A 15,405-nucleotide genomic window follows, 5' to 3' on the forward strand; every position below is an offset into this window, starting at 1 on the left:
CACCTTCTGCACCCAGTTTCCCTTCCCAGCTGCCAGTACAAAGCTCACTACTTAGGTCCCCACCTCCCCCACTGTATAACCCCCTAGGCTCGATGCAGGGACCTCCTCCTCCAGTGCCTTTTCTAGGGCCATCCGTGCCCATTGTGTGGGGCTCTCCCTGGGTTTCTCAACTAGGATCAGCCCCGCCCCTGAGCGCTCCCCTTGTCCTTGCACAAGGGCCTGCTCCGCCCTCAGGGCCGGGCTCCCCCTGGGTATGGGTAGAAAGATCGGCTCCGCCCCCGGACACTAGGCTAGGGGCTGTACAAGGGTCTGTTCCACTCTGGGCGGTCCCCTCTTTTAAACGCGAGTCTTCGGAGAATCTCACCCAAACCATGACGAGTCTGGAGAAGTCGAATATCGCAGGCCACATGTTCGACGTAGTCGTGATTGGAGGCGGCATCTCAGGTCAGTTTGTGTCTTTAACAGTAGCTTAAGGGGACCTGGCTGACCAGGTACTTGCAATGTTCTTGTTGTGTTTGGCAGGATCTTTCTCCTGCTTGTGAGAGTGTTTCTAATGGCAGGGCCCCAGATCCTGCCAGATGGGAGCGGGAGTTGGTCCTTTTCCTGGTGGTATGCACTAGTGGAGGGAGGCAAAATAATTTGACTGTTACTACTAAATATTAATGATTAATTAGTTCTTGCTGTGCACGTTACATGAGTTTGCTCTCAACAGTCTTGTGAGTGGACAACACATTTACTATTTTACAAAACCAAGAATCTGTGGTTTGAGAGTTTCAGTAACCCTGCTGAGGTCTAATCTCCTCCCTGGGAAGCTGCAGACCTCTTTTCTTCCATGTAAGACTATCTCTTGCAATTCTTGAGGTGGTTGCTTGGCCTCCCTCATTTCACATCCTTTTCTCTGAATAGAATATCAGAGACTGTTGAAGTCGGTCATAGTAGAATTAGTTCAGTTCTGCTCTTCTCCAAAACACCATTGCTTAGAAGATTTGAGTAGGTAAAAAATGAGACAGAATCCTTTAGGAATAGATAATTTTTTTAAAAAGGAGCTACCTACTCCTTTGTTTCTTCCTACTTCTGGTATTTTTTTTTTTTAGAACTTCAGTAAAACTGGGGGGTATTTGTTGTCCAAAGGGAATCTCTTCATAAAGCAAGAGCTGAGGGTGGGTTAGGGAGTGCCCTGCACCTTGTCCTGGCTTAGATGGCTTATCAAGTAAGGAGTACATGAACATTTTCTCTATTTTCCTGGAGACCGCTTCAATATTTGTATATTAAATTGCCACTTATATTGTCATTTTGGAAAATTTTAGGGATTATGATTTGGCTCTATGTAGAAGCCCAAACTGAAATGTCCCCTTTCCCTCATCTGTACTTAGAAAGAGGGAGATAGACTGGAGAGGGAGTAAATAGGGTGACTCCAAATTATCCAATTTTAATGTATGCCCCCTTTGAGTTGACCAGGGATGTGCTTATATATTAATTTTAGATGCAGGTAGCTTTGGACTCACCCTGTTCTGGGAAAACAATCTTAATCACCAGCTTGGTATGAACTGCTTCTTTGGTAGTCCTAGCCAGTGGAAGCATTTGTACTGAAGCATCAGAGGGAGCAGATCCTGGTGAAGAGTTAGAAAAAGGAGGACATATAATTCTTTCCTTCTTTCGTTTCTTCTTTCAAGAAACACTTGTTGAGTGCCTACAGGTTAGTGGATTGGCGTTACCAAAAACCTGGTCCTTCTGAGCAAGTACCATAGAGGCAATGTGGTTGTTTATCACTGGAATATAAATATGATAATATGTAATATAAATTGGTTAACACCATACCACAATTTGCTGTTTTGCTGGGATTTTATTCTTCTTTTTTTCTTGGTTTATCTCCAATGGTCCTTAAAGAAAGCATTGTCTTTTTAAATTTTTTTGATGTTTGATTTTGAGTGTAGCCGTCAGCAGCTGAACTATCTCTCCAGCCTGACTTCTTAAATTTTTTATGAGACAGTGTCTCATGTATCTCATGATGGCATCCAATTTGATATGTAGCCATGTATGAACTTGGACTTCTGATTTTCTAACATATGACTGCCAAGTGCTCAGATTGCAGATGTGGGATAACATGTCTGCTTTATGTAGTATTGGGGATTTACCCCAGGGCTTTATGCCTGGTAGGAAAGCACTCTATCAAGTGAGCTATATCCTGAGCCCTGTCTTTTGTTTTTCTTTTGTCTAATTGCTTGGTCTTTCTCCTTTTTCACACTTGACTTCTAATATTTAGTCATCAACAGATATGTATTTTGAAAGTAGCTGATGAACCTTACACTGGGATCCTTTCTGATCTCATTCTAAATGAATTACCAGCTTCATACTGAGTCGTGTTACAATTTTGCTTTCTTCTTTTGTTTCGTGGTGGTAAAGTATTAAGACAGGGTCTCGTGTGCCATAGGCTGGACTTGAAATCCCTGTGTATCTAGAATGGCTTTGAGCTTCTAATCCTGCTTCCCCCTCTAAGTGCTGGGATTACACTTGTATGCTACCATGCCAGGTATATTGATTTCTTATTTCTTAAATTACATGAAACCCCACGAAAAGTTGACCCTATTCTTGGGAATTATTAACTAGTTCATTTCTTTGGGAGGGTCAAAGAGACATTTTTCGTTTGCTCAATGTGCTTACTTATTTCAGACACCAACTTTCAGTTCACCAGCAATATTGGAAAAAAAGTGTCATTTCTCCCAGTCACATCTGAGAGATTTTAGGAGCCAAACTGACTAAATATTCCTTTCTGTGTGTTGTCATCCAAAATGATTTATTACTAATCTGGATGTGGATGCTTATCTGACTCGGGTATTAGATACAGGCTGAATGTTTCACGAACATGAACATTCTTGTGAGCTCCACGTCTCTTTATTTAGGCTTGCCATATCCGATGATGTGAATCCCACAATGCAGTCCTAGTTTGTTTGTTTGACACAGGTCCTCTATAGTCTAGGCTGGCCTCACATTTCACATTTGTCTGTAGTAGAGGCTACTATGATCTCCTGATCCTATTGTTTCTATCTCGCGAGAGCTAGAATTAAGGTAAGGCCACTCCTCCCAGCTCCTGTATCAAATTTACGTATTTATTGAAGCTGAGTTGGAAGATTTTTTTACAGTAATATTATTAATATAGATTTTAAGATCAAGGGTTAAAGGACAGTGGCAATCTGGAAGGAAGTTAAGATATACTTCAAAGCATGGATCTGGGTTTCACAAAGTTGAACAGCTCTGTGCCAGTTTTAAACACTTTGGAATATTCCTTAAAACTTCCTTGTTAGGATTTATATACTCTAATCATGCTACCTATGCAACTATAATCTATGACCAATAATTAACATTTGCCATGTTAGGCTAATGTATAGCTTCTAGAAGAGGACATATTTTAAATGGTATTACTAATAATTGATTCATGTGTAGAAAGCTTATCTTTGTACAAAGAATAGTATTTCCATTTTGTCATTAGAAACATAAGACAGAACATTTCCAACAACCATAATACCCTATTTTCTGTCCACCCATCTAATTAATGCTTTTATCCTGTGTTAGTGCTTGTAAAGGGAAACAGCCCTGCTTATAATTCATAATCTATAACCCATCCCTTTTGAAAGAACTTCCGTGTTTTCTGTGATACTATTGAATACTGAAGTTTTATCATCCATTGATCATATGTTTTCCATTTTCTTTTAAAATCACCTTGAGGCTCTGCTGTGCTTCTTGTTCTATACTCCAGTGTTCCCTTATGTATAGAAAGTTCTCAAGTATTTAAGTGGAATCTTTCTCTTTCTCTAAACTCATATGCCATAATTTATCTTTTTATGGATATTTTCCACTTATATAATGCAGGTTCCTCAGTTCCGTGACTCTTTTCTTGGAATCCGTCTTTTCCATCATTTTTGATACATCCTTTTTCTCTGTTTTTATTTGATTTGTTTATTTCTGAGACAGGTTCTTACATAGTCCAGGCTGAATTTGAAGTCACCTTGTAGCCGAGGATGATCTTGACCTTTCGATCCTCTTGTCTCTGCTTCCTGAGTACTAGGATTACAGGCTTGCGCCACCACACCCTATTTTGTTTTTATGCATTACCAGGGCTTTGTGCATGCTAGGTGAACACTGCCAAATGAGCTACATCTCCATCATGTCCTTTTCTTTCATCTTCTATACTTCCTTACTAATTTTTTGATGTGCTAGACAATAAACACCAGGCTTCATGTATGCTACGCATATACATCTACAACCTACTTACATCCTCAGGCCTTTTGTATTCCCTTTTCAGGTCCTTTGAGCTGGACTGACTCATTTTCTGCTTCCTCAGTTACCGTGTTCAAGCCCCCATTTCCAGGGCACTCTCGACTCCTGAAGCTTCCGTGACTATTTCTAGTGGCTGTGATTTACAACAATAACTCTCTTCACATCCATCCTGCATGCAGCATTCTCCCAAGCTTGATTGATTTACTTTAAGCACTTCTTTTTCACCTTTCCACTCAAGTTCTTCAGTGTTCTCAAATTACAAGTGTTTCAAGACCTAATCCACACTGTCAATTATCTGGCTTCACTTTGTTGAACAAATAGTATTACCCACTTTTCCTCAATATGGATGTGAGTTTTAATCACAGTGCTTTCTGTCTTAGTGATAGTCTGTTTATTTTGTCCATTTGTCTTTTGTGTTTTCATCTTAGCATAAGAAGTGCTTCTAACAGTTCATTCTGTATGTTCTGCAATACCTGGATAATCACCCTGGCTCTCATCGATTTTTCTCCTTTCTTAAAGAGATTTTAATCTATGTTTAACAAGATATATTTATTTTCTGACTATTAGTTTTCAGTTTTATTTTCAAGAACAATGTATCACTCTCAGACTCTAGATGCTAGTTCTTAGTCGTAATTGTCACAGATGGAACAAATGACAAAAATGATATTTGTCCTTATCCAATAATTTTTGAAATGATTTTTTTAGAGAGTGAAATAAGAAACAGAAAAGGCTACCTTCTTAGGACAATATATATATTCTTCATAGGACTTTTGGAATCTTAGAAGTTTGGGTCAGAGGGGTTTTAAAAGGCAACCTAGCTTAATCACCTACAATTGTAATCCTCCTGAGCATCTCCTTAGTGATTATCTAACTATAGCTCTGAATATAAGTAGGGAAGGGGAGTACTCTATTCCTCTAAGCAACTCAGGAGCTCTGGCCTGAATTTATTCAGACATTTTAGAGCTTCTACTATATGCTGAGCAGTAGCTAGATCACAAGGAGGAAGGATATAAAGATAACTAGTATCCTTGCCAGAAATGTGCCCTTGTCTTCTTACAAGAAGTAGTAGGCAAATAATCAACATGAATACAGTAAGATAAATATTAATGTTAAGAATATGAACAAAGTACTGGGACCTTGAGAATGAAGTATGATTTATCATAATAGATAGGGATGAGACAATTTAAAAAGACATCCCAAATAGTAGACACCAGAGGAGCATTGGTGCCGAGTCACGAATGTATATGCCAGACACAAGTAGTACTTAATTTAAATGCATGACAGAAATACCGGGGTTGGGGTGTGGTGATGGAATAGTTTTCCTTTGTACCTCTAGGAATGTGATCCTGTGAGCTACTTGGGGCCTTCACTGTGAGTTTTGTGCTTCTGAACTGTGAAGAGTTAGCATGTACTTAATGAAAATATCTTAGTCATATTGCTGGATGGTTCTTGGTGAATAAAATGTTTTTTTGTTTGTTTGTTTTCAAGTAAATACTGAGTATTATGTAGAAAGAGCTCTCACTGTATACATTTTTATCTTTAAGCCAAGCTCTACCACAATTGAGAGTACCAGATCCTGGTACTTTATTAAATTAGCAGGGATTGAATTTTCTCATGATCAAAGACAGAATAATCATTTTGTGAGAAGAATGACTAGTGCATCAAGCTCCCCCTTTCTGACGTACATCACCTGTAAAAATCATTTCTATAAGGATCATTTTAAACATTTTAACCCAGAACATGGTGGCACATACTGGTGGTTTTGCAGTGATTTTTAAAAAGCTTCCATTTTAAAAGAGGGCACTGGTTTTTGATAGCTTGCTTATTGGATACTCTGAAGTTCAGTGGGCATGAGAATTGTGTGCCTTTTAGGCTATTTCTTTTCATTTTTTTTTCATTAAAAGCCTGCCAGTATACTTTCATTCTATTGTGTAATCTATTTTTGTTGTTTTTGAACAATAATACAAGAGTTAAATTTATTTGATTTCTGATTAAAAATCATTTTTTAAAAAATAGTCAAATGAACTTTTGGGTGAATCTGACATTGAATGAGCAGTTTTAACATTTAATCGATGCTAATTGATTTGACTTTTATATAACTCTCAGCTAATGTGATAAATGTTTTTTAAGAATAAATCTAAGTATAATATAATTATATGTACCACAGAGACCAAGTATGGAGAAAAGGAATGTTATAATGCATTATTGATGAAATTGTACCCCATAATCTGTGCAGTTGTGGTGCAGAGATCTTTTAACATGAAAAATTTGCAGTATTTGGATTCAGCAGTAGCCAGCAATTGTGAGAATGTATTATAGCTTTCTTTCACATACTGGAACTGTGATTTAAGTATTTGCCTTGTGAATGTGTATACACATTTGAGATACATGTTTTTCATAATAAGTGTTTTTTAATATTTTTTTAAGATTAAAACTTTACAATTTTTTTCTAAATATTTTGAGCATTTGAGACAAGTTGAGTGTTTAGGCTGTTTTTCCTCTTTATTGTGACAAATATGTAATTTTAAACAGTAGCTTTTGTTTTCCTTTAGATAGCACCATCTTTATTATATTGTCAGATAGCATTGTGAATTAGGGAAATTTAAAGTCTTTTAATTGTTGTTTTGTTATTTAGTGGTAAGATTAAATAGGAGTATAGCTCAGTGGTAGAGTACACACATGCCTAGTAAAGGCAAAACTGTAAATTCAGTTACCAGCACTGAAAAAAAGGAGGTGGGCAAGGGATGTAGCTCAGTTGACAGAGTTGTTGCCGACATGCACAAAGCCTGGGTTTGGTGTCCAGCACTGCATTAACCTAACATGGTGTTAATGCACCTGTAATTCTACTCAGGAGGTGGAAGCAGAAGAATTAGAAGTTTAGGGTCATATTCAGCACATAGTATGTTTTAGGCCATCATGGGATACATGAGATCCTATCTCAAGGAAAGAAAAGAGGTTGGCTATGTGATATATCATCTAATATTTCAGTATTTTCTTTTCTTGGTAATTAACCAGCTTCATAAAGGTTTTCATCCTTGTGTTTACTTTTGCATCATTCCATAGCACTATTTTCTTCCATGCTTTATTCTGGAATTGGTTTGTTTTATTTTTTATACTAACACAATATAGTAGTTTAAATTAGCACCCAGGACTCTTCACAGATATGTGTTCACATTTACCCATGGCTTCTGAGTCTTTGTTTAAAAGCACATTTCCAGTTGGTATTCCAAAGTAAACAAAGCTCCACTTAATAACAGTATTTGATTGACCAGGGTAAAAGTGTTAATAAGAGGTTAAACAAGGTGATTAACTTTTGTGGAACCCTCACCCCTTATTGTCAAAAGGGGCGAGAAGAAATTTCCCAGCAGAATGTTTTCCCAGGAAGATAGTGGCCTTCCCCTCTCCCACCCAGGAGATTCTGAACACAAAGTCACTTAGCTCAGTCCAGCCAGGCACCTGGTTCAGGTTGGTAAAGATGGCCTAACTCAGGAACAGTGACCTTGCTCTAAAAACAAAGAAAAAGCTGACTTAGCAGAATGGGAGGGAGCAAGGGTCCTAGTACCCGTGGCAAAGCATCTTCAAAGATTCTCTTTGTAGTTATGCCTTTAAAAGCTTACCCCACCAAGGAGATACAACTCCTCTCTACCTCTTTGTAACGCGGATGGAGATGAGTTCCAAACATGTTTGTATTATGCTGATTAAACCTTGCTTATTACAGTCTGGGCCTCTCTGGTGGTCTCTCTCTGGGGGTCGTAATCTGGGCATAACACTTTGATAGTTAGTTACATATTAACCATGTCTGAGGGTCTTAGTAACTACTCATAATATTTCAAAAGGGCCAAAATGGAAGCCCAAAAAAGGCAAATGAATTTTTAAATATCCCAGAAGTCTCAGTGACTCATCTAAACCTTTGATCCTTAAAAATACTTACTTTCAGGACATTCCTTTTCTATTCCCTATCTCCCTAGTTTGCTGTGAAGGTTTATCCATGGATCTGTAGTAACTGTGTTTACTTACCTTGGGCATTGATTGATGAACTAAAACCTAGTTAGTATCTGCTAGCTGAAAGTAATTTACAGATGTGACTGTATTATACTGCTGTTGCTTATGGGTAGCTACATTGAAAAATGTGGGGTATCCTATTAGGTTTGGAAACTCTCATGTGACAAACATATTTGCCTTTAAACGTCTATTATTATTGTCTATATGGTGTGTGTGTGTGTGTGTGTGTCTGTGTGTGTATGTGTGCATGAATGCATGCATAATAGCTGTGCAAGTGCTACAGCAGACAGGTGCTGTTCTCTCCTTTCACCTTTATTTTTACCTTTATGTGGGTTCTGGGAATTGAGAACAGATCACCAGGATTGTGCAATAGCTGCCTTTATAAACTGAGCCATCTAGCTAGCCTATATATACTTTTATTTATTCCTTTTTGTACATTTTAGATATATTTATTTTATTTTATGTGTATCAGTGTTTTTGTCTGCATTTATGTATGTGAACTGTGTGTGTGCCTGATGCTTTAGGAGGTCAGAAAGTAGCATGAGATTCGCCTGGAACTGGAGTTATAAATGGTTTTGAATCACCATGGAGGTGCTGGGAACTGAACCCAGTTCTTCTGTAAGAGCAACAATTTCTCTTAACCTCCAAGCCCTCTCTCCAGCCTACTCACCTCTATATACTTTAAAATAATAATTTGGGATGCTGAGTAGAGATTAAACAGTTGTTATCAGTTATTCTTAGCTTTTTGGACCAAATATGCCCTTGAAAATTGGGTATGGTAGCTTAAATTTTTAATTCTGGCTTTTAGAAAGTTGAGGCAAGATAATTATTTCAAGTTGGAGTCAGCCTGGACTAAATAGTGAGTTCCAGATCAACCTGTGATATGGGATTTCCCTCTGTATGGTGTGAATACCATTGGTAAATAAAGAAACTGCCTTGGCCTGTTGATAGGACAGAACTTATGTGGCTGGGAAAACTAAACTGAATGCTGAAAAAAAGGAGGCAGAGTCAGGAAGCAGTCACGTAGCTCCACCTGAGACAGATGCTGGAACTTTAGCCGGTAAGCCACAGCCATATGGCAATACACAGATTAATAAAAATGGGTTAAATTAAGATGGAAGAGTTAGCCAATAAGAAGCTAGAGCTAATGGGCCAAGCAATGATTTAATGAGTACAGTTTCTGCCTGCAAACAAACAAGCAGCCCTCCTTCAACAAGCCTGACGTACTGAGTGAGACTGGTTCATAAACCAAAAGAAGATGCTAGGGAAGTGACGCAGTGGGTAAAATGTTTCCTGTACAATCACGAGGACCTGAGTTTAGAACCTATATAACCACAGAAAAATTCAGTATGGTGGTGCATTTCTATAAGTCAAACACTGGCAGTGGGGTGAGCTGATTTGGACTGGAGCTTTGGAAACATATTCTGGGGACTTACTTGTCAGATAGTCTAACTAAAAGGCAAGCTCCAGGTTCAGTGATAGACACTGCTTCGAAAAATAGGTTGGTGAAATGGTAGAGGAAGAAAAAAGTCAATTTCTGGTTTCCACCTGTTAATGTACCACAGGCCCCTACCCCACACACATGGTAGAGGGGCGGGAGAGAAGTGGGAGAGGGAGGGTGGAGGGAGAAGAAATCACCACACAAATATCCCTTTGAAAATCTGTTAAAAGCTATTTGAATTTTTCATTTTAAAGATGGTCATATTTTTATAAATAGACTTTTTCCTTTTTATCCTGGGTTAACATTGTATGTTCTTGAAACCTTTTCATTGTCCTTGTGCCTGCAGTGTAATTTGAACTGATTCTGAGATTTCACAGAAGTGGTAAAACATAAGAATTGTAAGAAATTTCAACTGGATGCATGCTTTTAATCTCAGCATTTAGGTAGAGGCAGGAGGAGGATCAGTAAATAAAGATCTTTGGCTACATATCAAGTTCAAAACCAGCCTGAGTTATATGAAAATTTGTCTCAAACAAATAAGTGAACAAGCAAACAAAAGATAAGTTTACTAACATAAGAAAGTTAGTAGTAAATAGACTATGATGGAATAGTTCTAACATTCATACTAAAACTAATGAACGTAATTTTTCTTTTGTTTTGTTCATCTCTTTTTTTCTCTTTTATTGAGACAGTGTCTCTTGTATTCAAACTGGCTTCAAAATCATTATGTAGCTGAGGATGACTTTGAACTTCTGATTTCCCTGTACCCACATTTGAAGTGTTGGGACTATAGGTTCCAAGCCAGTTTTTATGATTCCGGGGATCAAACTTGATCTTGGCTTTATGCATCGTATATAAGCACTCTACCAACTGAGCCATATCCCCAGCCAATAAGATTACTTTTAGTCAGTTTGAAAGACTAATATTTAAAGATCTTACATTTTGGAGTGAAGCCATTGATACTAAATATGCATTTATTGTTTATTTTGTATTTGTTATAGATTATAAGGATCAATGGCCTTCAAAGCATTAGATAAAATTTTGACTTACATGAAAGAAACAAGTTTGATCAGAGGGTGCTCTCTAGTTTATCTGCTAGCTCATTTCTCTATATAGTAGCTAATGTAAGACATAAGACCCCTCTATGTAGCAGAATTTATATCTATGAATATGAAGTGCTGCTGGTACTTGCTGAGTATCCCTAACTTGAAAATAAAAAATCTGAAAGTTTTTGAGTGCTCACATGATGCTACATGTGGAAAATTCTGCATCTTACATCATGTGGCAGGTTACAGTCAGAAAACACATGAGAAGTATTACATAAAGCTACTTTAAGCCTATGCATAGAAGGTGTATGTTTAAAATAAGTGAATGCAGTATTTAGATTTGGGTCTCTCCCTCAATCCTCCCCCCTGCATATGTATACATATATATTTTTTCATGACAAACAGAAAAACATAGAAGAGTTCTTTTTTAATGCTAGCAGGTAAAGCACAGATAATCTTTGCAGTCTAGAAAGACATTTTCTTTCCTTAAGACAGGCTCTTGCTATGCAGCTCAGGCTGGCATTGAATTGCAGCAATCCTCCTGCCTCAAACTCTATACAATACTATCTATCTATCTATCTATCTATCTATCTATCTATCGAATTAGGGACAAGACCCCCCCACACACAAATAAAGTCTAAACAAATAATCTGAAATCTAAACAACTTAGGGTCTAATAAAGTATTACAAGATGAGGGATATTCAGCATATGCCTAAGATTGGTTCACAGTGTCAGGAGCAACTAATTCTGCCTGCAGGAAATTGCAGGGGAATTATTTTATGGAGGAAGTAATACTTGACGAAAGTGTTCTGTACTTTAGATAAGTTATGAACGATAATGAAAATGACATTTGAATAGATCGTTTCCAAATTAAATGAGTTAACTGTGAGCTGTGGCTTACATTAAAACCCTTTTTATTGTATGCTCAATTCATTCATTTGTTCATTTGATCATTCATTCATTCATCCATTTATTTATTCATCCATTCATTCAGTATTTGTCAATAAAGTGTTCACTACGTGCCTTCAGTAAAATTTGTAAGGATTTGTTCTCTGTTTTCCGGCTTTGAGAATGTTGACTAGAGACTTTAATATAAACTGTGTTTGATTATACTTTTTTATTGTCCCTGAATCCAAGTGTGCAGTTATATAGGAATTTTGTTAGTCAGGGATCACATCACAAAATAGTAAGAAATTAATTGTGCACATTCTGGGGTGATGATCAATATGAAAAGTTGGAAATACCCACTTGTAATTATAGAATAATCTTATGATGTGTTAGAGGATAAGCCATGAGTTTATCAAAGCTTTGTTCCCATACTTATCTTATGTTATAGATATTATGATGTTATTTAACTAGGGCTCTGCTTATGGGAGTTTATTACTGTAACTATTTGAACAATTTTGAAAGTGATTAAACCAGCTTTTCCTAACTGTATTTTGATGCACAATTTTTTAAAAAAGAATAACAGAGAGTGGAGAGATGCTGAATTTAATGAGTATTTTATTATTATTATTATTATTATTATTATTATTATTATTATTATTATTTTGCTGCAGGACTGCTCAGGGTTTTGAATATAAACGGTGTTCTCTGGAAATTTATCCCAAAAGGAGAAGTATAGGTATCTCAACTTTTATGAAAATTAATGCTCTTCCTTGGAGTGTCTTATCTGAGGATTAATGCTCGTAAAACTTATGGCTTTAAATTTAGACTTTCTCTTTGTTCAGAATTTGAGACTATCTTTGTGGAACATTTTTAGTGTACTTTAAATTTCAATGAAAGACTTAGACAAATAACGAATTAAGAAGTAATTACATTTCCCAACTTAGGTGAGATTTATTTATCTAAAGTGAAGATAAATGCTGAGCAATAATCAAATAAGTTGAGATTGTCTAGACAACCAGTCTGTTGAATTAAGGGCAAATTGAAGTTAACTGTTAGATTAATTCTATTTATCACTTAAGACTGTACTATGTTTTTAGGTTAGTGAAATTGAAAGGATTGTAAAATTTGGCCTTTTTAAAAACACAGAATTATTTATCTGCCAGTCAGCACAAAATCCAGATAGACAGATAGGTAGACAGACAAACAAGAATGTTTGTATGTATCAATAACCAGCTTGTGTGCATACTGAGATACTTTGTTCTTGTCTGTCAGCAATATGTGCTTAAAATTCAGAAAAACCGGCTATTAATACTTAGAATATTCTGACTCCATTGGGCATACACACACACACACACACACACACACACACACACACACACATTGACGTGATAACTATCCTCATTAAACTTTTTTGGTTACTTGAGATAAAGGTAATATAAGGGCCAGAGACAACTCAGTGATCCTTTGCTGGCCCAGCTAACATGTATAAGACATAGCTAGCATGTATAACATGTTCAACTCTAAGTAACTGTAAAACCTACCCTGTTGCAGGGTATAGTGGTGCACATCTTTAATCCCAACAAAGACAGAAGCTGGCAAATTAGTCGAGGCTACATAGGAAGGCCTTATCTGAGATGAGAATAAACAAAAAGCAAAAAACGCTAAACCAAACCAAACCAAACCAACCAACCAACCAAACAGTAAAACAAACAAACAAACAAGATACCTCTGTTGCCCTCAGCCATATGAATGTGGTTTTGTTTTCTTAGCATAGTTTTCCCACTGACTGCAGCAAGCATTTGGACACCTGCAACATAGCAGGGGCTCAGCTCTAGGGAAGCAACAAGTTTTCATTGAGCTGGCATAGTTGCATGGGCTTATAATCCCAGCACTCTGAAGGCTGAAGAAAAACAAATCTCATGTTTAAGACTTGCTTGGGACTCATATCTTGTTTCTGTTTGATTTGCTCCTCATTTTTTGCTATCCGAGCACACTAGCCTCATTGCTTATAGTACACACATAGAGCCTTTAGACATTTCACAGCATACTTTGAAAATAGGATCCTTGCTATTTCTTCATAATTCCTTTTCTCCTGACTACTTATTTTAAATATTAATTTTAATCCTTCCCTTTCCCCTTCTCTTTTCTTTCCCTTCTTCCCATTACTTAATTCTTTCTTTGACATATATAGTCTTGCTACACAGCCAGATGGGCCTCAAAATTTATATCTTCCTGCATGAGCCTTCTGCATGAAGGAATTACGGACATGTTCCACCATGCTCAGTTGAGATCTGTTATTTCTACAAGTGATTATTGAGTTTTGTAGCTACTGGGGAGAGGGTAGAATGCATGGTCAAGGAGTATAATCTCAGAGACTTGTATTTATAGTAGATATCTTCTTTTGTTTTCCCTCCAAATTGACAACCATAGTTGTTACATTAGGAAAGCTTCACTGAAGCTGAGCATGCTGCTGTATACTTGTAATCACAACACTCAGGACGCTGAGGCAGGAGTATTGCTGGCAGTTCAATGCCAGCCTGAACTGCATAGCAAGACCCTGTCCTCTTTTTTTTAAATTTATTTATTTATTAAAGATTTATGTCTCTTCCCCACCACCACTTCCCATTTCCCTCCCCCTCCCCCAATCAATTCCCCCTCCCTTGTCAGCCCAAAGAGCAATCAGGGTTCCCTGCCCTGTGGGAAGTCCAAGGACCACCCACCTCCGTCCAGGTCTAGTAAGGTGAGCATCCAAAACTGCCTAGGCTCCCACAAAGCCAGTACATGCAGACAGGGTTTCTCTGTAGCTTTGGAGCCTGTCCTGGAACTAGCTCTTGTAGCCCAGGCTGGCCTCAGCCTCATAGAGATCTGCCTGCCTCTGCCTTCCGAGAGATGGGATTAAAGGCATGCGCCACCACCGCCCAGCAAGACCCTGTCTTATAAAGAAAACGTCTTTCTAGACTGCAAAGATTGTCTATGCTTTACCTGCCAGCAGTAAGAAAAGAACTCTTCTGTGTTTTCTAACCTTTTGTTTGTCATGAAAATTCTTTATTGGTCATTGTCATCCCAAACAACATGAAAACTGAAACATTAACATTAATTTATTCTGCATCATGAAAAAATGTTTGGCATAAGAGTCATAACATGTAACCTGGGCTGGCCTCAAACTCATAATGTAGTTGTGAATAGATGCTCTTGAAGTCCTGATCCTCTTGCCTTTACATCCACTTGCTGGTATTATATGCGTGCACCACCATGCTAGGTGAACTAGATAGACACAATCTCTAAAGAAAAAAAAAAACAAAAAAAAAAACCACTCAGTATATAGTTGATTATATTTGAGGATCCATGGATAGGGATGGCTAACACTAGTTGATTTTCCTAAATAGCATCCTATTTAAATTCCAAGACCAATTATTCAGATTAATATTTAGGGCCACAGGGAAATTTTCTTATTCTCATCATTCTTTATTCACATACCAAAAATTGTGCTTCTCAATGATAACAAGCCGATTTACTCCCATGTCTTATAGCACATTACATCCCTGACAAATCCAGAATAGTAGTGCTAGTGATAGCATCAATGCTATTACTAATAAATGCTAATAAAATACTATTTTGCAATTATTCCTAGCTTTGGAACATATACCATTAAAATTTATCAAATTAATTGGTTTATAATCACTCTAAATAGCACATTTCTTCAGCCACTTTTATATATATCTATATATCTATATCTATCTATCTATATATAT

General features: G+C 37.3%; 1 protein-coding gene across 1 annotated transcript in view; it reads left to right on the top strand.

Annotated features, from left to right (window-relative positions):
* The first annotated feature begins 356 nt into the window (after positions 1-356).
* LOC121441151 (amine oxidase [flavin-containing] A) overlaps positions 357-15,405 on the top strand; it is a 65,637-nt gene continuing 50,588 nt past the window's right edge. The window contains exon 1 of the mRNA XM_041642283.1: positions 357-444. Coding sequence (XP_041498217.1) covers positions 372-444 — 73 coding nt within the window. The 5' untranslated portion in view covers positions 357-371. The remainder of the gene's footprint in view (positions 445-15,405) is intronic.

This window comes from Microtus oregoni, unplaced genomic scaffold, assembly GCF_018167655.1.
Source record: "Microtus oregoni isolate MIOR12 unplaced genomic scaffold, Mior012 000073F_ref0000255, whole genome shotgun sequence".
NCBI classification, from domain to species: domain Eukaryota; kingdom Metazoa; phylum Chordata; class Mammalia; order Rodentia; family Cricetidae; genus Microtus; species Microtus oregoni.